We start from the raw sequence: 26,035 nt of genomic DNA, 5'->3' as shown, positions 1-26,035 counted from the left end.
ACGGCTAATTGGCAGAGTTATTACATTCATAGTCCATCATTACCGACGAGTACATTCAATAAAATCTCTGTACACTTTCTCTTTCACACGGTAATTGGATTCTTGATGAATAATGCCGTTTCCAGAAATGGACTTTTTTCAATCAGTGTCTTTTAATTGAAAGTAAATCTTTTTTCTCCATCAAAGAGGTTTTTATATACATCACCCCACGAGAAAATAGGACAGGCGCAACATAAAGACTTGACACGTGTTAAGCACATTGCTATCACAGACTTATTAGAATTTATTGTGGCGGGTCTCTCGTGCAATCATCCAATGACGTGATATAAAAGCGATTCACACCGAGCGGTTTGAAAGTGTAAAACATTGTCCAGTTGTGAAACTAAGTTTAGTTTATTTTGGAAACACTTTCTTGGGATAGTAATCTCTTAAAGGGATGCTTCACCCAAAAATGAAAATTCTGTCATTATTTACTCACCATTTTACTCACAAATTTATGCCGACTTGGAACAACTCGAAGATGAGTAAATGATAACAGAATTTTTATTTTTGGGTGAAGTATCCCTTCAATGGCACACAATATTCTCATTGACAGCATTGAGATTATATGGCGAAGTTATATGGTTCTCATGAAAATCTCATTTATTTCTCTTCAAGAGTTCTTGGATGAAAATCGACAACTATGAAGAATTTCATTGAGTTCATATTGAATCTCTACAAAGACCAAATTATCCATACTGTTGTACGTATTGTATTGTCTCACAGTGTCTTTTTAACTTTTGAAGAATTGTATTAGAAACAACAGCGAGATTGTGATAACGTGTACTCACATGCATATTCATATGCATTTTGTCCAATAAAATGCTTTATAAAATGAAAATGTACCTCCGCAATACCATATGACTCCAAATAGCCGGAGGGATTCTGTCAACACAAGAAAAAAACTGAACTCGTCAAGTCATTCATGAGCTCTCCAAGTCCCCTGAACAATGAAAGAGCAACATCTGAGGAAGAAAACGTTCCTATTAATACTGTACACAGGGCTGGACTGGGACGTTAAATCGGCCCTGGCATTTTTGACCAGCTTCGGCCCTCCACCATTTCTGTCACCGGTGGGGGGGGTTTGCAGCGCTTGCGAGTTGTCGGTTGTGCTGCTGTCATTGCCTTTCCTGCATACATGTCCAATTCGCAATTGCATTCGCGTTCCGTGCATATGCGCCCGATTCACGCTTCCCATCCGTCCGTCTCTCTGGCCCATGCGTCCATTTCGGCACAAAACGTACATCGGCCCACCGGGAAATTGCCCGGTATGCCCGATGGCCAATCCAGCCCTGACTGTACAGTATGTCACAATACTGACAAATATCATATTATAACATCTGCTTTCAAAAAACGTACGAAACCTCTGCACTCCCCCATATGTGGAGATCTTTGTGTCCTTGGCATTGGTCTGAGGAAAATGAATCACATCTGAGACCTTCCTGAAAGCTCCTTTCCATAAACTGAAGGCTTGTTGACAAGGCCAGGTGTCATTCAACAACAGCGGGTGATAAAGAGTGACGGGCAAAGACAGAAATCACATCGCTAAATGCTCTCGTCAAACATAATGTCCCTCAACATTTCATGATACATTTCTTGATCGTTCATGTCAAAATCAGGGCTTTTCGTATCCAAGTGTGTGATCACAGAAAAGTGGCTGTGACTGGATATAAACGCCAATGAATGTCTTTAAATAGGAGAATAACTGATTGCTTGTGATGAACTCTAACAAACACTATGAGACTTTTGAACTGAGTTGAGGATAGTTCACCCAAAAATAAAAATTCTGTCACGATTTATTCACCCTCATGTCATTCAAACCGTGTATATGACTCTAATGCGGAACACTTTGTTTCACTGAAAATTAAACACTCAACACATTTACATGGATAATAACACATCACATACACTGATTTTATTCTTTACATAAAAAAAGATTGAACTTGAATACTTGCACCGCTATATAAGATTTGCTCCATATATCGCATTTTCTCTCTAATTTAGTCAATAAAACTAAAACACGTTTTACAAAACGACACAGGAATAAAAACAAAAAGACAAGTTTCGACTGCACAATAACAGTAGGAACAGCGCAATCCATTGCCCACGCTCCGGCGGAATCAGTTTAATAATGGCTCCGCGCTCGAGCCCCTCTGCTGGATTATGTCAACCTGAGGGCCAAAGCTCCCGAGCGGAGCGACGAAGAACACTGACAGCATGCAAACGGCAGCGGATAATCACTGCAGGAGGGGAAAACCTCCCGCACGGTGCAGGCCCATGAAAAGCCCACCACAATATTGCATCTGATGTGACATGACTTCTGCTATTCTTAACTGCATCCTCCTGTGGCACATCTCCACAAGTTGCGTGGATGTGTGTAAAGGGTATCAGACCGCTGGCGGTGACGCATTGAAGGCACGTCTGACATCAGCGTCTTGCTCTCCTATGCGCTTCAGGCTGTGTGAAAGCAAATCTGAGCATCTACGGACGGCACTTTCCCTCACTCACAGCTGCTTCAAGTGCCGTTTCAGCCATAAACAACGACTTCACACAGCCAACAGCTAACGCTCTGCTAAGTTACACCGACTTTCTTGGGTGATTATGGATAAATAGCATGTAGGTGAGTTGGTTGGAGTGAATGAAAGGGTGACAGACAGCTGGAGGTTCCTGTGGACCACAGGACCTCTGTGTCCTGAAATGTGACAAAACCCTCAGGCATTATGCTATTAATGTGAGAGAACCATTATGAAACTAAAAACTGAGACACAACATGTAGAACACACTTGTGTATCTAAATAATGGCTAAATGGTGTTTTTATAGTAACTATTTAACTAAAGTTGATAACTATGATTACAGATCTAAACTGTGAAGAAAAAATATTATGCACAGATTTTATGATCAGAAATACAAAGAAACAACTGAACATTATATAATATAATATAATAATAGAAAATGTAATATCATTTTAATAGAAAAAGTTATATTCTTAATAGAAAAATATTTTGTATATGTTTGTATTAAATATTTCTATTTTTTTTTGTTAAATTTACAGGCATATCATAGGCCTACAATAAAGATACAATAAAAAACTATTTTCTTAGTCAAATCATTATCAATATCAACTGCTGTGAGATTTAATGCTGTTTTCAAACTATGACATTGATATTTACATTGTCGTGTGTCTATGACCTCTGAAACGGAACATCCTTCCAAAATTCAGTTCTTTTTTAGAACAACACAGATCTTTCACCGTCTGGATCCGTCTGCCAGGAACCCTAATGAGGTTTTTATCAGACAACTCGACTTACTGTATCTGGTTAACAGCTGCCTGACATATGTGACGTCCATAAATTGCTATTCTCTAAGGATTGGAAATGTTTTACACAAACAATCTCTTTGCGCTTCACTGTGTGAAATATTTGTGAGACTAATGTGAATATTAGTGTGTGCACATGTCTTATTTTTCTATGCGTGTAATACAACCGTGTTATTTTATTGTATGTTATGTTATTAAAAACAAATATAATAAATGGACGTCAATAAATGTTTAAACCCCTACAGTAATAAAGTAAAAACAGGGATGGAAAGTAATATTGAGGATAAATGTAGGCCTAACATAAATGAAAGCAATATCGAAACATTATGTTTTTGATGAAGTGTCATTTACACAACCATATAAATGTTCATATGAAAGTGTAGTGCACAGGTTGCAACATGTGACATCTGAGATGTTGTTTAATCTATTTTTGTACAAAGTGTACAAAGATTATTTAATTTTTTTCTAAGGTGATCAGTATGAACTCACTCGCTCATAGCAAAGTCAAGATGTGTGTGTGTCTTGTGTGTGAGAAGTCTTGTAACCGAAGGCTCTGTTCACAGTAATAAACTCCTCCACATGTGGGAATTCTGACACTATAGTTCACACTCACCATTTTTCAGGACCATTTGTTTAATTAAAAGAGCACTTTTTAGAGAAATTAATTTTCAGCTGCTGCCTCTGGCACATAGACTCTCACAAGAGCTGTGCCATGATGACATTCAGCTGATGGGTGTGCGTGTGTGTGTGTGTGTGTGTGTGTGTGTGTGCGTGCGTGTGTGTGTGTGTGTGTGTGTGCATTACGCCTATGGACTGTCCCCACGGAGATAGTAAACCAGACATGTGCGTGTGTGTGTGTGTGTTCATGTTTGTATATCCCGGTGGGGACCTAAACCTGAATACACACCAACACATGGGGACTCGTGTCACCGTGGGGACCAAAATTGAGGTCCCCAGGGGCAAAGAAGCTAATAAATTGTGCAGAACAATATTTTTTACAAATCTAAAAATGCAAAAAGTGTTCTATGATCTTTAGGTTTAGGGATAGGGTTAGGGATAGGGGATAGAATATACAGTTTGTACAGTATAAAAACATTACGCCTATGGACTGTCCCCACGGGGATAGTCAACCAAAGCCTGTGCGTGTGTGTGTGCGTGCGTGCGTGCGTGCGTGCGTGCGTGCGCGTGTGTGTGTGCGTGCATGTGTGCAACACAAGGGGAGAAGGCATAATTGTGATGTCCATGAGATGTTGTATGTGTCAATGTGATCCTGTTCAGTACTTTTTGGTTAATCAGTTTTTGGATACTGTGTTTTTAAATATGCTAAAACTATTACTTTTTTTAAATGTACCATACTATTATTAAAGGTAGCCTGGGGTGTCATGTAAATTTTGTATATATATAGGTTTATCATTCAGCACCATTGCACTCCATTATGTGGTAATACCATGTATTATTTGTCCCGTGGTCATGCTAAGGTATTCTGAGTCTGGCCTTGCAATTCCATGTAAATACTATGGTATATAAACTCACTGTGAGCCAGGAAAGTTTTCAGCATTGCAAGAGTCACCCAATCCCCATCACGAAGAGTTTCATAGAGGATAGAAAAACATTCTTATCCTTTTAATTGATTTTACAGACACTACACAATAGAGTAATTTCACTTCACATATACAAACGATCCTCCATTGACCTGTCCTACTTATCCTGTGGTAGAAAACTTTTAATTCAAATTACCAGTGTAAATTAATTCCTTGATATGTAAAGCCGTGTTCTGCATACTAATACGAAACCATTTTCTTCAAAATAGAAAGTTCACGAGAGGGTTTACATGGTGTGCGTGTACAGGTTTCTATACATTGTAGGGACCCATAATGTCACCACAATGATGGTAAAAGTCTTAACCGTCAACTTTGTGGAATATAAAACCTTATTTAATTATTGTTTATTTAATCTACATAACACAATTGATCATTTTTGTTTTTTCATATAATCATAAATATGATAAATACATCACTTGCTCTAAACCACCTGATTGATTTATTTGACGATGTCTCTATTAAATATTTAATATGACAGTACACATTAGTATCTGTTGTTGTTAAATATGGATTTAAAAATAACCCCTTGATAAATAATTATTTTTCCAGTAGAATCAGTGAGCTGAAGAAATATTTCACTGCATTTCCAACTCATACCCTTTAAAAAACACATTCAATTTCACACGTGAACACATCACATGCTAATCACATGTGTTAAAGGAGACATCAGATGAAAACCCCACTTTTTCTGTGTTTAAGTGCTCTAATCGGGTCCCCGGTGCATCTAGCAACCCAGAAAATAAGGGGACCCTTATTTATACAGGGAATAATAAGAACCCAGTAAGTTTGTTTTGGTGTGCCTTTCCCTGCAAGCGCATTAGCTGTTTGCTGTGACTGATTTTTTTGTCTCCGGCAGAATAATTTGAGACGTTTAAGATGAAACTAACCGCAGAGGAATTCAGGAAATATCATTTAGCTAAACCATTGCCGTGGCAGTGTACACGTGTGTTGTGTTGACACACCGGACAGAAGGGGGGTGTGGTTCGCTGTAACTCATTATCAGTTAAAGAGACATGCACCAAAACAGGCTGCTGTGAGCATAGCTGTTTTTGACGAGGCAAGAAGGGTTTGGTTTACACAGCCATTGAGTGTTTTTAAGCAAAATATGTTCCAGACATTTCATGAAGACCCTAATAAATCATACCAACTTGTTGAAAGTGCTGGTCTGAGGAGACCTTTAACACATTGAATTCAGGGCTGCATTCAGCCTGTTGTGATGAAGCAAGACTTGCAACTATGGCAGCTGAGCAGGCCCGGATTAAGAATTCAGAGGTCCCTGGGCACAAGTGTCTTATGGACATTCAACTCATAGATTATATTAACAACAATAAAGCCGTTCTCATTGAAATATTTTCAATTCATGTTGTCAGTTCAGACTTATGACGCGACATCATAACAACTCGCCATAAAAAGCGGTGATTTCGGCTATATTCTTTCACACAGCCTCTGTCTGGTAACCATGTGCATATTTATAGACAAACTTTGTTCATATTTATATATCCAAACAGTCGATAACAGTAACAGGTTGTTGGAAACGTTGTTTTGTACTCACTTTTTTGAACCATAAAAAGCAGCACTGAAATTGAAATGTTCAAAAAACTAAAGTTCAAAAATATTGATGGTCACATGATGACCATTAAATGACCATTTATTAAAATGCTCTTTAGAAATGGTTTTTTTTCAAAACAATAGAATTTTTGTCGATTGAGGTTAAAGACGCGAGATTAATCTGAGGTTGCACTGCCCTCTAGAGCCAGAAGTCAGAAACTACACCAAAAGCCCCCCAAGTAGGAAGTAAAAACAATTCACCCAAAAATCTAAATTCCCTCAATGTTCCAACATTCTTACACTCAACCTGCTTTTTTGCAAAGCACATGCATGTGAAATTCCATTCTTCACCAGTGAAACTTCATACATGATCCACAGTTTAGATCGAAGGTCTTCATTTATAGCAGAATATTCTGATGTGGTCATTAACACATTCTCAGCCTGCAGGGATGCGAATGAATGTTAAGGTCTCTGGTTCTTACTTTTTTAGGATTTTTACTGCGCTGTTTTTTAACCATACTTGTTTTTTTTTTCAGAATTGTAGAATTGTGCAGCAATGCAGTTTATTGGAAATAAATGATGGAGTGCGTCACATTTTACCTTCTTACCTCATAAAATAATTGTGTTCTGTAAATCTATTATATTTGTCCACAAAGATACATACAGTCATAACACTATCAGTCTCGTGTGAATGAACACTTTTAATGGCAATAATAGAATAATATTCTGACAAAGGGCGTATGGTTCATGGGAGCAGCAGTATAAGGCCGTGCTGGAGAGAGAAGCGAAGTGTCGGCTCTTTGACTAGTAGAACACAGTAGTAAAGTGGTCAAATAAAAGGTTTTTGATTATAACCTTCTGTCTTTTTCCATTGTACATACCTTCATCTGATTTGACAGTCTTGATGTTCTGGGACTGGATGTTTGCAGGACACTCTTCCTCAGGCATAGATTTTAAGATGATCCTTCAGAGTTATAACTCCAGACATATTCATGATTGTCTTTAGCAAGCGAAACCTGTTAAAGAGAGTATTCGTTTATACCTATGACTGCACCTGCATTAAAAAACACTAATAATGAGAATAACTGTACTAATATTGCATCTCATAATAATAGCTAACATGAATACACTAACACAAAGATTTGTGGTTACAAATTGTGTGATTTTGACTCAATGGAATTGTTTTTAAACGTAAAATTATTACAGCATTATATTAATAAAACTTAATGATAATCTTAATACTAATATTTATATTAATAACAAGGTTTATTTATATATTTTTTTCAAACAGTGTTGAAGGAGTTCCATCTATTCTCTTAAATTTTAAGTTTTGTAATGAAATTGCGCATTTTTGCACAGTCTACAAAACTAATTTCAGACATTTGAGCATATACCTTTAGATTTGTAAGATCAAAAATTACCAAAATTACCCTTTAATTTTGAATGGTAGTGTATGTATAACTAAAACATAATCAGTTACATGTTTTTACACAGAGACACTGGCTTTGTGTGTTCAATCTAATCACACTGCTTTGCTTTGTGTATGCCTGAGCATTTTTTTACTTTTTCCAGCAGTAGATGATAACAGGGAATACGTCCATCAGCTGGATAGAACAGCGTGCGATCAACCTGTTCTGAAAATGTGAGCACAAAAACATTTTCAAAGAATTTTAGATGTTAAATAACACTTACGTTTTTGTACAGTACTAGTTTTACAAATAATTCAATACAAATTGGGAATATGTCAGGAGTATTTTTGGTGTGGTTTAAAGGTAGTGTGGCTTCCTAAGACTAAACACTATGTCTGTATCAAAGCACTGATATGCTTGTTTGAATGCTCAGATGTGTCAACTTCTCAACCAATAGTGTGAGTTTGGGGGCAGAACTATCTGTTTGAAGGTAAATGAGTGTTTGAGAACAATCTGTGTCCACGTGTTTCTTAAAATAATGACTGTTGCACTAGATGTTGTACCCTGAGCTTTGGTGACGTGTTGCAGTGCAGAAAAATGTTGATGATCGACTTCTGGCAAATCATGGCATTCGGTCTCACTGTACATTCCCTTTGATGCCATTTTATCACCTGCATCAGCCAAACGCCTGAACCTATAAACTCAGAAAACATCACATTTGAAAAGACAACAAGCTGCTTGAAACCCAGACGAAGGGTCTTTACATTCATAGAAACAAATATTGCAACTCAAGGTCAAACATAATGCACTCAATTTACTCACTCTCCTGTAAAAACATGTATGGATTTCTCTTTTCTGCAGAACATAAAAGAAGTTATTTAAGAAAATGTTGGTAACCGAACAACATGGGCCCCATTGATTTCCATTGTAGACACAAAATCACTGGGACATTTCAAAATCTCAAAATATCTACTTTTGTGTTCCACAGAGAAATGAGTCACATGCAGGTTTTGAATGACATGAGGGTGAAGATAAGATGGCAGAATTTCTATTTTTGGGTGAACTGCTGTATATGTTTAAGTATAGTGCGCCCTCTGCTGGACAATTTATAACTTTTCGCACTCCAGACAGAAGGAAAAGTCATTGGGGTAAGAAGTTCACAATAATGGTTTTGTTGATAATGCTCCGAATCCTGGGTTTAAATGATTCTCCATCATCAGTAGAATCCAAAGTATGCTGTGGCCTGGATTTCACTTTACAGGCTGAAAAAACATGGGAGGTTACAGTGTTAGCGTACAGAACAGATCTGAATTCATTTTCTAAATGAATGAAGAAATAAAATGAGTTTATTAATAAGCCGGAATCTGCAAAACAGAAGCAGGATTGGCTCGTGAAATACAGGCAGCAATTTTAATCTAAAGAAATATTTGACCAGTTCTCAGGTTCACATCTGATGAGGTAAGCAAATGTTTCCTGATACTGTCTGAACCTGTTGGTTATTCAAGACACATGTTTTACAAACATAATGGCATGCAATGGTTTGTTATCTCTATTTTTTAGACAATTAAATAGAGAGCAATTAGATTCTCTAAGATTTTACCAGAACTACAATCGCCTTTGTAAAACACGTGAGCTCAGCTATCCACAACTTTTACAGCTCTATACTCTTTCTGTACTGTATATCAACATTTGACTCATTTTTGGTTTCTATTTTTAGTTCTTCAGGAGAAAAATCAGAGACAACATTTTTAAAGGGATAGTACACTCGAAATCCAAACCTGTATGACTTTCTTTTTTCTGCAGAACGCAAAAGAATATATTTCGAATAACGTCGGTAACCAAATAACCCATTGACTTCCATTGTATGGACACAAAACACTGAAACATTTCTCAAAATATCTTCTTGTGTGTTCTACATATAAAGAGTACTGGTTTTAATTACATGAGGGTTAATAAATAATAACATAATTTTTAGTTGTAGTAGTTTGTCAGAATACCACGTGACTTCCAGGGACTTGGCCACCAGATGCTGGACAGTGAAAATGACCTCTGGAGTGACCACGTCCATCTGCCACACACTGTTGATGACATCAGCGTTTCACTGCAGGGTGTCCACTGCAAAGAAACCAAGTATTTTTTGTGTGTTTTTAGAGCATGCAAAACAATCTCAGGGAAACAGATTTAAAAAATGAAACTTCTATCACTTGCTGTTCCGGACCTTTACGTTCTCTGCTCTGTTCTGTTCTGTTCTCATCTCTTGTGTTTAAATGCTATTAGATGGTTTTAATGACACCAAAACGCCCTTAGTTCTTCGGTGTCATGTGAGCAAGTTGAAAATAACTCGACAACAAATTATATTTAAGAGCATCAATGAGGAGAAGATTATTGACTTAATCTCCTTCTTCTCAGTTTTCCTCTGGAGCAAACCCACAGGTTTAGATACAGGGATGCCTGTTTTTGAAGCATACAGGTGTGGAATGACATAAGTGTGCATATATAACAACAGAAAACTATTCCTGTAAGTTATAGACTTGTCAAAGTGATAATGAATAATAATAGTCACCGTATACTGCTTTAATACCTAAGGAAGATGTGGATTTGGACACATTAGCCACTTGTTCTCTGAAGGCAGGAACAGAGGGGTTTGTCCAAACACCTGAAATGAAGTCTCATGAAGCTCCAGGATAATGAATTGAGAAGAAAGATAGGAGTTTAACTTACCTGAAGAAATCTACAAAAATGTCGTCTTTTAGGAGAACCTCGAGTTCCATTTGACTGCTCTGCAAACAGATGATGATGATTTAAGTAGTACTTAATCTTACTGGTAATTTTAGTCATTTCGCATAGTCATTACAAATTATTACTTGTAAGAATAATACTGTTACTAGCAGAGGTGGGTAGTAACGCGTTACATTTACTTGAGTAACATTTTGGAAAATATGTAGGCCTACTTTTTAAGTTAAATTTAAAGTGTGTACTTTTACTCTTAATTGAGTAAATTTCTAATAGAAAATCTGTACTTTTACTTCGTTACATAACTTACATTGCGTGACGTTCCTTCGTTCCTTCATTTTAAAATATGCTTTTTAAAACGCGTTGTTTATTTCAAGGTTGTCGTCTCTTTTTACGAGCATTCCCGAGTGATCGATTCTTTTGAGTCGATTCTTTTGAAAGCATTAATTGAAGAATGGACAAAACCATTTGAATAGGCTAATGAATCAGTTCAAATGATTTGTTCAGTTCGCAGCACGATCTGAATCATCTGAAGCAGGATTACTCACTCCTCGTAGCGCGAAACTTAAGAACACGCAGAACACAAAGAGCGTTGGAGGAAGTGGATATTAATCTATATCTATACAATCAAAACTGCAAATGTGTCATATTGTTTGCCAGCAATGATAAATGCCCGCCATTTGCGCGCACCCGCGCGACCTGTTCGTCAGACACCGCAACATGCGCGTTACCTGTCAGACACAGAGACGTGGGCTTGCAGAAATATACATTTGAAGAACAGAAGCAAGAAAACGTGTTGATGGGCGTGTGGTTCACTGTTTACTGTTTGTTTACAAGTAAGAGCGTTTCACAACACACAAGTGACACAACACGAGAAAACATGAGCTTTGTTCAAAAATGTGTATTTCATTTAAGAGAGCACTGCAGATGCTCTAGATCATCTTAGGAAATGCTCTGAGTTTAGTTCATGCTTTAGTTTGACATGGTCTATTATTCTAAATAAGTTGTGTAAACTACATTGACAATCAGGACTAGATGAAATTTACAGAAATGCTCGTCTCTTCTGTGTTTGTCTATTCTTTAGTCTCTCTAGTATATTGCAAAGATGTCTGCTTATGATAATTAAAAAATATTGATTAAAATGTAATATTAAAATATTGGCGTTAATATTAATTTTATGTAGTAGGCCTATATAATCAGATACAAAGTAACTAAGTAACTAGCTACTTAAATAGTTTTTTCATTGCATACTTTTTTACTTTTACTGAAGTAAATTTTAAAATAGTGACTTTTACTTGAGTAAAGATTTTGGCTACTCTACCCACCTCTGGTTACTAGTAAGTTTTATCATTAGGATAAGTAATGAAAAAGATCCAGTAAATGAAACGCGATTGCAATGCATAACGTACTTACAATTAGTTGATGTGCTATAATTAAACCCCTATACATTCAAGATAACAGACCGTTAAATTTTATTTGTAAGCATCACTTCTTTTGTTGCCTTAATTGGCAACATTAACATTTAACGTTACTAGTCACTTTACCTTTTTAATCATACTGCCACATTTATAAATTCACATATTAAATCCGGTCATAGATAGGCTAGACTTTTCCCGCCAGGTGTTAAATGTAAAATGCACTACCGGTTATATTTGAAATTACCTTATTGGATATAGTTTTTATATTTCCTTTTGTCTGTTTTTTCTATTGTATAATTATGGTCAAAATGGATTGATGATTTTGTTAATGTTTATTGTAATGTTTGTTGTATTATTATTAAAAATAAACGCTTATTATATAACTAAACGGTATTTTATTGAAATATTAAAAATATTTATTTTCAGAGTGTCTAGAAAATTAAAACTACAAGAAAATGATTACTGTTATTAATACAATATTTATGTTGTTATTTTGAAGAACGCGCGTATGTGTGTGTGACGTCATGTCCGGCCCAGGCCTGCGCAGCGGTGCGCTTTTTCCTCATCCTTGAAGAAGTCTTCCAGCGAGCAGGGGATCGAAAACGCGTTACAACCACATCTCTTTCTTCAGAGACCGGGTTAAACATTCCTGTGTATGCTCTTAGATCGAGTTAAATTATCTTTTTGTACTGAGGGACTGTGAATGGATCATGGATTGTGTAAGTAGTTTCAGTTTAAAGAGTCCAGCAGACAGAGCTGGTCTCATTAAACTCTTTTACTGCTCGCTTTTACTGAATGAAGCCACGAAACAATGGTTTGATTCTCGATAAGATCAGTTACGTTTTACGCTGTAACATTTTAAACATTTCCGGTGAGGTAACATAGGGTGTGAATGTGATGTTGCGTATTATTTACCATTTATTTGCAATACTCAGTAATACTCTGCTTTCTGTTTATTAAGTACTATATTCGTTTACTACTCATAGGTTACTATATTGGTCATACTGCTGTTACTCTAGTTCTTGTTTGCTGTCTTCACTGTATTTGTTGACTGCTATTGCACTATTATTTATTCCTTCATTGCTCTTACACTTATACGTCATCCGTTTGCTTCGTTACTCAAGTTATGTGTTCGTTTTTAACTAACTTTAGTACTTTTCAGTTCTTAAGTAGACGATATAAAACTTTGTTCACTGTTACTGTAGTGCTATGTTAGTTCACTCCTGTTACTTACTATGTTATTGTAGTTCAACACTGTTACTTTAGTGCTGTTACTTTGACACTTTTGTACTGAAATACTGTTTGCTGTTACTGTACTTAACTAGGAGTTACTTTAACATGTGATTCAAGATCTAATTGTTTATTCAAGGGTTGGTCATTCAACATCAGTTTGTACTTTAAGGTCATATGCTTTGTGTGAGATCCATTTTGGTAACTAAGTTTGAAGCACTGAAGTTAAACATAAGTTAATAGATAAGAAGAACCCAGTAAAACAGTGTCTAAGATACAAGCAGAAGAGTTCTGCTATTAACTTATCTAGCTAATGTGTGTTTAAAAGAAACTTGTGTATTTATAAGGTTGTTATTTTAGCATTTATAAGGGATGTTTATAATGAGAATGAGTTTTCAATGTTTGATTTTTGAGATTTGATCATCTGTTTTCCAGGTTCCTGCTGTTCTGGATGAGTTAGATGGTAAAAAGGAGGCACCCATAGAGGGTAGGAATGCAAAATAAAAACTTGGAAAAATATAAACTGGAATTTGAGGACACAAAGTTGTGGTTATGTCACCCGCGGCTTAGCAGGGGTTGGGTGATTCTCACGAAATCTTGGTTTCAAGAACACTTGCATCAAGAAATTTCCTGTTTAAAAGCATTAATTTCACAATTTTGAATATTTTTTTTACAAAAAAGGCGTTAACAATTCTCATTACCGTAACCATTTAAAACTGTCAATCCCATAGCACGTTTTGGTGGAAAAAAGCGAAACCATGTTGTTATTAATCATGCATAATAATAACACGTTCATGCGTAATAAGACATTCATGAATTATAATAGAAAAGGATACATGTCATATTTTTTAAATGCAGAAAATTTTTATTGGTAACGAGAATGAAAAAAATCAAGAGAATATTAATCTTATAACTACAAAAATATAAAGTAATCTGTTAACCTGGTAGCCATTTGAAAGGTACTGGCAGATGTTTTCACATAAAATCAAACTTCATGTAAATATCTTTGTGAAAAATGTTATGGAGGATCAGAATATTAGTCACGGACACTTCCTTATTCCACTATTTCTTTATTTGTTTCTTCATGATTATTCTGTCAATTACTTCTTTTATTTGAGGACATCTAGTAGAATGTTTTAATTTTACTCTGTTTAAATTACAACATATAATGCACTTGGGACGCATTATGGTAATGAGAATTTCAGCAGAAAACGCAATAAAATAAATAAATGATTCATTCCTATGTTAAAATGATGCATTGTCCAAACACAATTATGTTTATGATCATTTTTTGTGTTACCAAATTATGTTTTAAAATTAAAATCTTTCCTGCCATGTTTCAGTGGTTTCATGAGAATGAACCGGTTTGAATGCACTGTCGTAAATGATATCAGACATTACAACAGAAATATGATCCACTGTTTTTTTTAGTTTTTTTATGACTGGTTCATGATCTGATGTTTTTCAGTAAAACTCTTGATTTAAAAACTAACCTGTCTCTTGCCGTCTTACACACAGACCCTGAGTACAATGTGTACGCACGCTTCATGAAGTCGCACCGCTGTTATGACCTGGTGCCCACCAGCTCGAAGTTGGTTGTGTTTGACACTTCACTCCAGGTGGGCAACGCTATTCACACTTCTGAATGACTGGATTCTGATATTATTCACAACACACAATGACCTTAAGCCGTAGCTTCTCAAATGTCCTGTTTTCACATCGAGTCAATACCCACTGACTAGTTAAGTTGTCTTTTCCTCTGTACGTTGTCTCTGCATTTGAACTGTGCGTTCCTGACGCTTGTTTTTTGGCTGTGTGGTTACCAGGTGAAGAAAGCTTTCTTTGCTTTAGTGTCTAATGGCGTGAGAGCTGCTCCTCTCTGGGATAGCAAGAAGCAATGTTTTGTCGGTAAGTTCATTTAAGTGACGTTTCTAAAGCATCTGTAGTGTGTTTGTGCTATTATTGTACTATCATTTTTTATTATAGGAATGCTGACCATCACAGACTTCATCAATATACTTCACCGCTATTACAAATCACCTCTGGTAAAAATCTGACCTCACTCTCAAATGTCAAAGCAATCGGTTCCCAAGTTCAACTCATAATGAGGGGTGTTAATGTGTTATGTCTCTGTTTTAGGTTCAGATATATGAGTTAGAAGAACACAAGATCGAGACATGGAGAGGTAGAAATAAGTGTGTGTTTATTATGTAGTATTTCGGGGTTGGATAAACTGATATGGGCCTGTTTTTGTTCGTTTCATAGAGGTTTATCTGCAAGATTCCTTCAAGCCTCTTGTGAGCATATCACCCAACGCCAGGTGGGGTTCTGAGGTTTCTTCCTCATCTAATATCCTAAGGTTATGAAACATTAGCCATTTTGCCAGTTATTGCCGTAGAACCGTTGATGGATGTTTTCTCTGTTTTTTTTAGTCTGTACGATGCAGTTTCATCTCTACTGAAGAATAAGATCCATAGATTACCTGTGATTGATCCTCTGACAGGAAACACGCTTTACATCTTAACACACAAGAGGATCCTCAAATTCCTGAAGCTCTTCGTAAGTTTCTTTAAGTTTCCTAAAGACATTCAATTTAATACTTAACCCAAATATGGAACAAATATTCTACCTCATTTCTTTTGTCCTCTGTATATAAAAATTGAGTGAATGTGTTGTTTGGTGGAATCAGTAAAACAGCAGAATGATATGACTTGCTTAATAAAGCATCCAAAAGAGAATGTGTTTTTGTTTTGTAAAGCGTGTGTAATGTGATGTTTTTATCTCTGCCAGATATGCGAGATCCCCAAAACTGCCTTCCTCTCTCAAACATTGGAGGAGTTGAACATCGGTACTTTTCACAACATCGCAGTGGTGAATTCCAACACACCGCTGTACGCCGCGCTGGGAATTTTTGTGGATCAGCGGGTGTCTGCTCTCCCAGTGGTAGATGAGAATGGTCAGTGGAAAACATGAGGGATCAACAGTTCGATTTTCAGAAGACACATTATTTGTAACCATGCAGAATATTTATATTTATACTTATATACTGTACATTTACACAGAGCCAACTCTTGAATACTTAAATACTGTTCTTACATCAATACTTAATATTATAGCTCTATGTAAAATGCATCTTTATAAAACACTTGATCTATGAATTCACTGTTTTTATTGTGATTTGGGCCAACAGGACGAGTGGTTGACATTTATTCCAAATTTGACGTTATAGTAAGTTGTGTTTATTTATTTACTTCTAACCAGAATGGTTGACATTGAGCCATGATGGTGACCTATTGAACGAGTGTGTGTTGTTTGTTGTGTGTTAATGCTGTTTGTGTGTGTGTGCGTGCGTGCCATCTGTAGCCCCTGGTAATGTTGTATTGATTATCAAGTCTGCATGGAGTCAACTTCTGTGTTAGCTAGTGGAATTAATCCTGCTCTAACAGCTGAACAATAATTCTGATTTTTAATGTTTAAATGAACAACTTGCTTAAAAAGGCTGAATGCTTTTTCATAGAAAGACCTGTGTGTGTCTGTATATGTCCATGTATCAAAATCTTTGGTTTTACCACACAGAATCTGGCAGCTGAGAAGACGTATAATAATCTGGACATCACTGTGACTAAAGCTCTACAGCATCGCTCGCAGTATTTTGAGGGCGTGCTCACCTGCCAAGCCAGTGAGACGTTAGAAGCCATTATCAATCGACTAGTAGAGGCTGAGGTGAGGAACACACACTCTCTGAATGCTTGCAGCCAAAAACATGTCTGCAACAAACAGAGACACGTGGCAGAATGGTTCAGTTGTACACACTAAACATTGTTCTGTCTGAATAGTTGCCTGAAAAAGAAACTACCTGTTGAGATAAGTTAATGTGCACTATAGCGCCCTCTATGGTTAAGATGAGAATTGTTTGTTTTCTAATCAGGTTCACAGGTTGGTGATAGTGGATGAACAGGAAGTTGTGAAAGGCATCGTTTCTCTCTCAGATATCTTGCAGGCTTTGGTGCTCACCAATGGAGATGATGGTAAGACTGTTATAAGTTTGTGAAGTTTGATAACTTATGTTTATACCTCTTGCATTTATCTAATTAAAAATATAAGCATGTTTTATCATCAAAATAAATGTGATTTGTTTTATTGTTAATGCTAATACTTCAAATGTATTTAAAGGCTTCAAGTATATGTACACCTATGTAAACATTGTATTTGAAGGGCTTCCAATATATGTACGCGTATGCAAATGTTGTATTTATAAAATAATTTTGAGTAGATTACCCAAGAAATGCTAATTTGTTATCATTTTATGTTTGGTTTTATTTCCAGGCACGGCTTGATTGAAGTGCAGATCAGTAAAGCAGGGCGTCTCTTTCCTTCTCTGTATCAGGAAAGTTTAAAGAGAATGTATAATTTACACTTACCCCAATAACAGGAGTATATAAGGCACAACTGTAGTTATTAAGTATACAGCCAGTAAAGAAAGACTCATTTGTGACCCTGGACAACAAAACCGGTCTTATGTGTACATTTTTCAAAATTGAGATTTATACATCACCTAAATAAGTAAGCTTTCCATTGATATATGGTTTGCTAGGATAGGACAATATTTAAACGAAGATACAACTATTTAAAACTCTGGAATCTGAGGGTGCAAAAAAATCAAAATATTGAGAAAATCGCCTTTTAAATTGTCCAAATGAAGTCCTTAGCATAACATATTACTCACAAACATAAAAAAAATATATATTTATGGTAGGAAATTTACAAAATATCTTCATGGAACATGATCTTTACTTGATATCCTAATGATTTTTGGCATAAAATAAAAATTAATTGGCCCATACAATGTTAAATTGTATAGTATAATTGTATATAAATAGTCCCATGCTACTTAAGACTGGTTTTGCAGGGTCACATTTGGAAACAAACACCCTTTACTATGAAGAAACTCCGTCTCATGTCATTGGAAATTATAAAATTCTTGTTCGATATAAAAAACATCACAGAAACCACGATCTTTTACCTATTATAGAAAATGTATGTAAAATAAGATGAGGTAAGAACTGCCCTCATAACAACACAAGCAAAGAGCAGAAAACCACAACAAAAATTGTGTGCCGAAAAAATTTGACATGTAAGGTTTGACAGAGTTATAGAAGAATTTAGGTGTAAATTGAAAGTGAGAGACGTGAACATTCCAGTGTCTAGCTAATGTTTGCATCTCAGTGGGCATTTGAGAAGCATTTACAAAAGTTACAAATGTGTTGACTGATATTTGTAAGAGGCGAGTCCTCTGCAGCACACCATGAAATGACTGAAAATGACTGTTTCTAAAGTACCACACAAACATTCCCTCCTTCAGTATTCAGAAGAAAGAATCATTCTTAGCAGAGCCAGTTTTCTGTAGTTCAACACTAAGAGCCATTTAAAACATCATTACAATGTGAAGCTTGAATAGCAGAAATAACAAGAGCGCTTTGATAAAACATTTTGAGATTGGGAATAGTGTCATGGTAATTTTGTAATAGAACGACAACACCATATTATAATTTGTTTTGTTTTGTGTGTGTGTATGTTATCATATAGAAATGTAGTTCTTTATTTTTCATTTTCGTTTCTTGTTTGAGGCCGGTAAGACATCCGTTAGCAGCCCTCATGTTTCAGGCCTGATGGTGTGTCTATATTAAAATAATGCTACTGATTTAAATTCACTTTGGTTGCTTCATGATTCACAGCCGGTAAACATTGCATTTATAAATGTGGGGTGAGATTTGAAATGTTTTTTTATGCATATAAAGTATCAATAAAGGCACATTCAGCATGATTGTTCATCATGGGAACAGAGCTGTGTTATAAACTTCCTGCCAGTTGTATGAGGAAAACGTTATTTTGTTCGTGTAACAACATCCTTCTAAGAAATATTGTTGATATTGTTTGACAAAATGTACAGTGGGGTCCAAACGTTAGAAACCCCTAGTGAACATTTTTCTATTTTGCATTCTTTTCTGATATAAATTTGTTTTCAACACAGATGTTTTCCAAATAAATTGATACATTTTTAAGTTTATAAATTGAGTAATCCCTGCATGTTTAGTGATTTATATATTCACTTTGTGCTTTAATTGAAGCAACAAAATCTGACATTTTGTACAAGACAAAGGTAAATAGGTAAAAATCAATGAAATAACCTTCATCGAATTTCTGACATTTACTTTCAGGTTTAGATGGAAAATCTCAGTTGTAATTTAATTTGGTTTTCAAATGGATTATTGAAGTTGTTCCATCCCATTAAATGACCAACACGAGGACTATAGAAGCTGTCCATCGGCATGTTGTTCTTGCGCGTGGATCTGATTTTCTCATCACCTTTGTATTGTAGTTCGACTTCCTACCGAAAAAGAGTTTCTTCTATCACGTTTATATATTTTGCTCTGTAATTATTTTTATGAATTCATAATATAGAATGTAAATATGCCTAAACTGTTTTCTATCATGTCAAAGATGTTTTATTCAGAGCACAAGAAAAATAAAATGTATTCTGTTTGTCACATGTGTTGCTTCATAGATGTTTCATTGGACAATTCAATTAATGGATTGACATTTTCTGCATATCTTGTGGATGACAAACAACATTAAAATTGCATGTCAGGGGCATAATGGCCAACTGTTCAGGGTGTTATATAGACGTTCAAAGAGGTCAAAGCAACACCTTCAACATGTTCAAAAGTCTTGTAGCCTAGTATGTTATATTATACCTATTTGTTTTATAAATACAGATCTACACTGTTTTAAAATGTGCCATTGATACACTGTTTGTCACGTATTGAATTTAGCTATTGCACTTCTGAATGTTGAGGCCCGTTGGCCGTTGCCTGTCTGTTGACGGCAGCATTTGGTAAAAGATTGTTGGAGTCCATAGACAAATTGTCAATTCTGGCAACTGACAAATGGGCTGCGGACCATTTTTACAAATGTGGGCCGGGTCATATTTTTAAAGATATGTACTGTATCGTTTTTACAGGGTCGGCCCACTGTTGGGATATAAATAAATAATAACAATTTTCTTGTTAAAATAATTTTCTTTTGCTCATTTGTTACCAGCTGTTGTGATTCTGTTGTATTATGATGGCTAAAAGTCGATATTTGTTTGCAGGAGTCAGCCAGGCCGACAGACGTGTTAATATGCACTTTTTTACTCTCACCTCCACAAGGGGGCAGTATTGTACCATCTAACAACATCCTCCTTTCTGAGATTAAAGGCAGGGTGTCCAATTTCTCTTAACCATTGTTGATGGTCAAATCACCAAAACAGACACACCCCTACCCCCAACTTTCGCTTTCGTCAGCGCTCGGCTCAACTAATGTCCGTCCTGTGCACTGTGCACCTTACTGCTGATTGGCTACAAGGTTGTTTTGGTACTCAGGCCGACTTTGTCTAAACAAGCGTAATTCGGAAATTGGACACCCCGCCTTTAACACTTTACTTCACATCAAATAACTATGTGTGGGAGTATGTAAATATACAATATTTGTACAGTTTTTACTGATACTACAAAATCTCCAATATGTTTAAACTATTAACCATTACATATAACATTGTAACAAATGTATCGCAGATCAAGTTCAATACACATTACTTATGTACAAATAAGAACATGTAACCTTCTTTCACTATCTAAGAAGTGTAGGGTAGACTGCCGATTCCTTCTACTGCGTGTGGGGGTTTAATCTGCCCCGTAGCAAATCACTCAGTTTTTCCAAAAGCACCTGCTGACTAAGAACAAAGTCCTTCAGGTACTTTACTTTGGGGGTCTCCTTACCCTAGAAGGGTATCTTTTCTCCAGTATGTTGGTGAGGACTTGAGAATTGTCTGCATTCAAGCTTCGGTGTCAGTGATCCACACCGGCTCCCCTGGATGGAAATGAGGTGAGTCATGTGTTCTATGTCTTTTATTGAACAGTTTACCTTGTTTGACTCTCTTAATCTTTTCTTTTGCTTTCAGACGGTCCATGTCCATCCAGCCAGGGTTCAACATTGGCTGAATGACTGGGATTGTTGTGCGAAGCTTGCGCCCCATTAGCAGTTCTGCAGGACTATATCCATTAGCCAATGGTGTTGCCCAATAAGCCATAAAGGCAAGGTGTGGATCTGCTGCTTTTGCCAGGAAATCCTTCACTTCACTGCCCTTTCTGCTTCGCTGTTGGCTTGTGCAAATCTGAGACTGGATGTTGTGTGAACAAAGCCCAATCTTTAACAAATTTGTTGAAGAACTCAGCACTGAACTGTGGGCCATTATATTACATCACACCTGCAGGAATTCCAGCCCTCTAGACAGAACTTCGACAGCGCAGCTCACCTGGTGCGTTTAGTAATTTTATACACACACTCACACACAAACGCATGCATGCGCGCGCATGCATGTACACACAATCACGCACGCACACACACACACACACACTCACACACAATACTAATCCACTCTAGCCCTAACAAAAACATTCATTATAATTTCTTACCTATGTAACTACAATTTGAAGGACAGTGTCACCAATCACAGGTAAGGTACTATAACAATAACAACATCATGGACTTTAAGCAGCTCTTTGACTAACAAAAAGCTCACAAAATATAAAGTCCTGCATTATGTATTTAATTATTATTTTCTTAATTATTTTTACATTAGTTATACATCGAAATATGGTATTAGCATCTGATACAATCCAGCTATACCTCACAGTAATTATTATTACTCAGTAAATGGGTTATTTAGGTATAGGTAGACACAGCAACAAAACATGTGAAGTGTGATCTCAGAATACTCACTGGATCATATTCATAAAGAATTCAAAAAGTTTTCGGGGTGTTTTATGAATATGCATGTTTTTAAGAGCAGGGTTAAAAAGAGGCACTGTGTATAACAATATCTATTTCCTGTTGACAGATTCTGCAATGTGAAAAATAAAACTAAACCCCTAAGTGATGGCCTAGTGTGGAATAAGGTCACAGAAAAGGCTTTTTTCAATAGGCCTGTACACCTTTAAAAAGAAGGTGCCATTTTTGACTGAATGGTTTGCACATCAAATTGACAGGAGGGCTCTTCTATTTGTAATCCTTCCTGATTCCTGGAAGCTACAATTTTATAATTTTGCTTATTGGATAAAGTGATGTAAATCTTTGTGTAGTAAATGCTGAGCAAATAGCCAGGATGCTTTTTGACAAGATACACAAATGTGATACAAAGAAATAAATGAAAAATCGATTTTTAACTTAAAATACTTTGTTTGTAGTAAAACTTATTCATATTTTTATTAACAGGGAGGTAGGCACACTTGAAATGATGGTGAGATCTGAAGCGACAGCGGAGACAGATAGCAGATCGTTTTTCTGGAACGGGTCTGGAGTGGAGGCAGGGTGTTCAAGTTTGTTTGTTAGAGGGCTGTGTTTCACATTAAATGAATTATAAACGTTTTTATCAATAAGTCTTCATTTGTTTTTGTAGTTCTTGTTTAATGTTCATATACCGTGAGATCTTTTTTGTATACTAATTTAAATCTATGAAGCTTTCAGCACGGTTTTGGCTGCCTCTTGTTTTGCTTTTGAATACGAGTCTCGTTCTTACTCCTGTTATAAATGCAAAGGCTCGAAGACATTCATGTATTTTGTAAAAATGATTGATGTGCGTTAGTAAAGAATGTGAGCCTCTTTCCATGCTGCGTTTTCCCTGTGTGAACTCCCTGTTTGCGCGCGCCCGCATTAGCCTGGCAGTTTAATTGATCAATGCTCGTGCCCGATGTGAGGTCAAATAAAGAAAATATATCTAAACATTTTTGATGGATCTTTAGATACAATGCAAATGAATTATACCAATGTTGGGTATGTTACCTCAAAAATGTAATAATTTACTAATTACATCACGCACACAAAGTACCATACTTTATAAAAAACGCATTAACTGTGTCCACATTGACAATATAAATAATTATTAAAAGACACTAAACACTGACAACACACTTCAATAAAACTTTATTTTTTAGTTTAGTTGTGCTGAATGTGCCATCTTGCGTACACATTCGCGTCACGGGAACCCTTTAATTGATGCGCTTGATCGGTTTCCATGGTAACAAGCTAAGTTTTGTTTAGCGTTGCTAATCGCTGTTCCTGAGAGCACATTTCTACATCTTCGTTTGTTGTCAAATTTTTTACTTTTGAAGTTCATATTTGTGTTGATTATATATATTATATTTGTGGTTAATTACTTGCTGGACTTTTCTGGTAATTTCTTCTGCATTTCTGCATTGTATTGCATGAATTGATCTGTTGTTATTGTTGCAGGGGCATCAGAACGCAGCCGAGTCAACATGCCGTGTGTTCATTATAAGTTTTTCAGTAAACTTACACACGACACGGTGATCTTTGATGGCCTTCACATCACTCTCGGAGATTTGAAACGCCAAATCATGAGACGAGAGAAACTGAAGCGCTGCGATCTGAGCATCACAAACGACCAAACCAACGAAGGTAAGTTCTGCTATTTTACACGTAAACATTGACTTATTTGATCTCTTTAAACCGGCACGTTGATTTTTGTGAAGTATTAAATGTGATTATGAAAATAAGAGTCACGGCGGTCACTGGCTTAATGTTTGTATTACTATTTGAATGTTTTAAAAGGACATTAAGAAAAACAAGCAAAAAAATAAGACACACATGTTAAACAAGCCTTTGCAAATTTTATTAATTAAAATAACGTTGCTGAATGATTTTTTTGCCAAGTCAAATGGCTTGACCTCAGTCTGTTTACTGTTGCTTGGCGACGGCGCAGCTCACCTGGTGCGTTTAGCACACTCACTAGTATGTGATGTTTTAACGAACTAGTGTTGTGAGTAGTGTTAACGTGTTGTATTGACATGTACTGTGGTTGGTATACAATCCCTTGGTATTACTTTGGTTGGTGTGGACAGACTGTAAACAAGTGTGTGTTTACCACAGAATACACTGATGATGCGGGCATCATCCCCAGTTACACCATGGTGACCGTCAGACGAATCCCTGGAACTGGGGTAAAATCCACATATGACAGACATGCCAAGTAAGTCACGTGATGATGTTACGAATATGAATCTTTTAGTGATTCCAATCAGTCATTGAGTCTTTGTTGTTTTGTTTTGCAGTAAGTGGTCTGAACCATCAAGTGGATCTTCAAAAGCAGTATGTAAACAAAAGTGTTGACTCGGTTGTTTACATTGTACTGTATGATCTCTTTAATCTGGTCAGAGTTGACCGTGAAGAAGCCTGGAACAATAGGCCCACATGCAATTTTAGTAAGTTAAAACTCTTTTTTTAAGTAAAACATCACATCACCTTATAAGTTTCACATACATTTTCTGTAATGAACTTATTTCAATATAAAATTTGTACCTTGCTGTGGTTTAGCTATTTTGCTTTAAAATACCAGTTGGTGGGTTTCTGTTTGCGTTGTTTTAAGTGTGTTTAGTTTGTCTCTCTGGGTGTGATGGGGTTATGCCTGGTAATAGTAAATCTCTTTGTTCTTCTTTCAGCAGCACGTGAACAGGTCATCGTTGTCACTGGAGCAGCTTTTCAAGGTACTGAAATCCACTGAACAACATGAAAACTATGTAAACTGTATAGGCGTATAAAGCGTTTCTTTGTAAATGAACAGACTGAGAATCTGGCTGAGGCCAACGCATCAGAGGAGGACAAAATCAAAGCTGTCATGTTCCAGTCCAGCCGCTGTTACTATTCTACGAAGTGAGTATAATAACATTCACATCATGAGCAGAATTTTCAAGTGCACTCTATCATGACTCTCATCGCTTACCAGTGAAGCGCTCAAGCTGGTTGGAGGCCTTCCACCAAACTATGTGTGCCGTATCTGTGGCATCCCTGGGCATCACATCAGAAACTGCCCAAAGTCACGGGTAACACATAACTAAACTGTGGACAGCATTTGTGCACGTGTTATGTCATGAATGTAAATGCAATCTGTTGCTTGTGCCGTCACAGGATTCAACTTTTGTTGGGGGTAAGCGCATTCGGAGAAGCGCAGGAATTCCTGTCAGCTTCCTAATGGAGGTGGATGACCCCAACATGAAGGGAGTGATGCTGAGCAGCAGCGGAAAGCATGTCATTCCCATTATTAATGCGTGAGTTTACAACTGTCATCTGTGAAGAGACCTCACCACGAACACACGTTTGCATTTGGTTGATAATTGTGTGCGTGTTCTGTTTAGTGAGGATTACGCATCTCAGAAGAAAGACCGTCCACCTTTCTTACCCCAGAACGAGTCCTCGTCATCGACCTCTTCTGAACCTCGGAGCTCTCGCACCAATTTACCATCTGGAAAGAGGCGACGGGACTTGAGCGAGAATGATGATGAAGACAATGGCTCCACACCTCTCCGCAAGAAAACCAAGTGAAAAACATCCAGAGCGCTTCATCATCATTTTGTATATATTATGTAAATATTAGGCCTATGTATATAATTAGATAGCATGGACTTAATAAAGAGTTATATAGTTTGTTAATATAGTTAATAAAGTTTGAAGAGTGTTTATGGAACCTTTGACAGCATCCTTGCGTTTATACACACACACGCACGCACGCACGCACGCACGCGCACACACACACGCATGCACGCACACATACAATACTACTCCACTCAAGTCCAAACAAAAACATTCATTTTTATTTCTTACCTATGTAACTACAATTTGAAGGA

The 26,035-nt window shown here is 36.6% G+C and overlaps 2 protein-coding genes and 1 long non-coding RNA gene across 3 annotated transcripts in view; 2 read left to right on the top strand and 1 right to left on the bottom strand.

Moving 5' to 3' along the window:
- LOC130557031 (uncharacterized) overlaps positions 1-11,112 on the bottom strand; it is a 61,879-nt gene extending 50,767 nt beyond the window's left edge. Inside the window, exons 1-7 of the long non-coding RNA XR_008963263.1 lie at positions 10,958-11,112; positions 10,636-10,694; positions 10,496-10,570; positions 9,912-10,029; positions 8,478-8,608; positions 8,069-8,139; positions 7,387-7,521 (exon numbers count right to left, since the gene is read on the bottom strand). This is a non-coding gene — a long non-coding RNA (uncharacterized LOC130557031). The remainder of the gene's footprint in view (positions 1-7,386; positions 7,522-8,068; positions 8,140-8,477; positions 8,609-9,911; positions 10,030-10,495; positions 10,571-10,635; positions 10,695-10,957) is intronic.
- Positions 11,113-12,592: 1,480 nt separating this feature from the next.
- On the top strand, positions 12,593-20,236 carry prkag1 (protein kinase, AMP-activated, gamma 1 non-catalytic subunit). The gene is made up of 13 exons (XM_057338441.1): positions 12,593-12,784; positions 13,731-13,782; positions 14,814-14,914; positions 15,122-15,203; positions 15,282-15,340; positions 15,435-15,480; positions 15,561-15,615; positions 15,728-15,854; positions 16,086-16,251; positions 16,486-16,523; positions 16,872-17,018; positions 17,224-17,323; positions 17,622-20,236. The coding sequence occupies exons 1-13, from the start codon at positions 12,776-12,778 to the stop codon at positions 17,630-17,632; spliced, it is 993 nt and encodes a 330-aa protein (XP_057194424.1). The 5' UTR covers positions 12,593-12,775; the 3' UTR covers positions 17,633-20,236.
- Positions 20,237-23,542: 3,306 nt separating this feature from the next.
- On the top strand, positions 23,543-25,824 carry LOC130557032 (E3 ubiquitin-protein ligase RBBP6-like). Its single transcript, XM_057338442.1, has 7 exons — positions 23,543-23,813; positions 24,285-24,384; positions 24,467-24,500; positions 24,857-24,898; positions 24,976-25,234; positions 25,320-25,459; positions 25,547-25,824. Exons 1-5 carry the CDS (start codon positions 23,654-23,656, stop codon positions 25,066-25,068), a joined length of 429 nt encoding a protein of 142 aa, XP_057194425.1. The 5' UTR covers positions 23,543-23,653; the 3' UTR covers positions 25,069-25,234; positions 25,320-25,459; positions 25,547-25,824.
- The last annotated feature ends 211 nt before the right edge of the window (positions 25,825-26,035 follow it).

Source organism: Triplophysa rosa, linkage group LG7, assembly GCF_024868665.1.
Source record: "Triplophysa rosa linkage group LG7, Trosa_1v2, whole genome shotgun sequence".
In the NCBI taxonomy this organism is placed as follows: domain Eukaryota; kingdom Metazoa; phylum Chordata; class Actinopteri; order Cypriniformes; family Nemacheilidae; genus Triplophysa; species Triplophysa rosa.
This window is presented reverse-complemented; position numbering and strand designations above follow the sequence as displayed.

Coding starts and splice junctions, on each gene's coding strand:
- prkag1 (XM_057338441.1), top strand. Junction 15,855..16,085: donor TCAAATTCCTGAAGCTCTTC/GTAAGTTTCTTT, acceptor TATCTCTGCCAG/ATATGCGAGATCCCCAAAAC. Junction 16,252..16,485: donor CCCAGTGGTAGATGAGAATG/GTCAGTGGAAAA, acceptor TTGGGCCAACAG/GACGAGTGGTTGACATTTAT.
- LOC130557032 (XM_057338442.1), top strand. CDS start 23,654: ATGCCGTGTGTTCATTATAAGTTTTTCAGTAAACTTACACACGACACG. Junction 23,814..24,284: donor AAACGACCAAACCAACGAAG/GTAAGTTCTGCT, acceptor TGTTTACCACAG/AATACACTGATGATGCGGGC. Junction 24,501..24,856: donor CATCAAGTGGATCTTCAAAA/GCAGTATGTAAA, acceptor TTCTTTCAGCAG/CACGTGAACAGGTCATCGTT.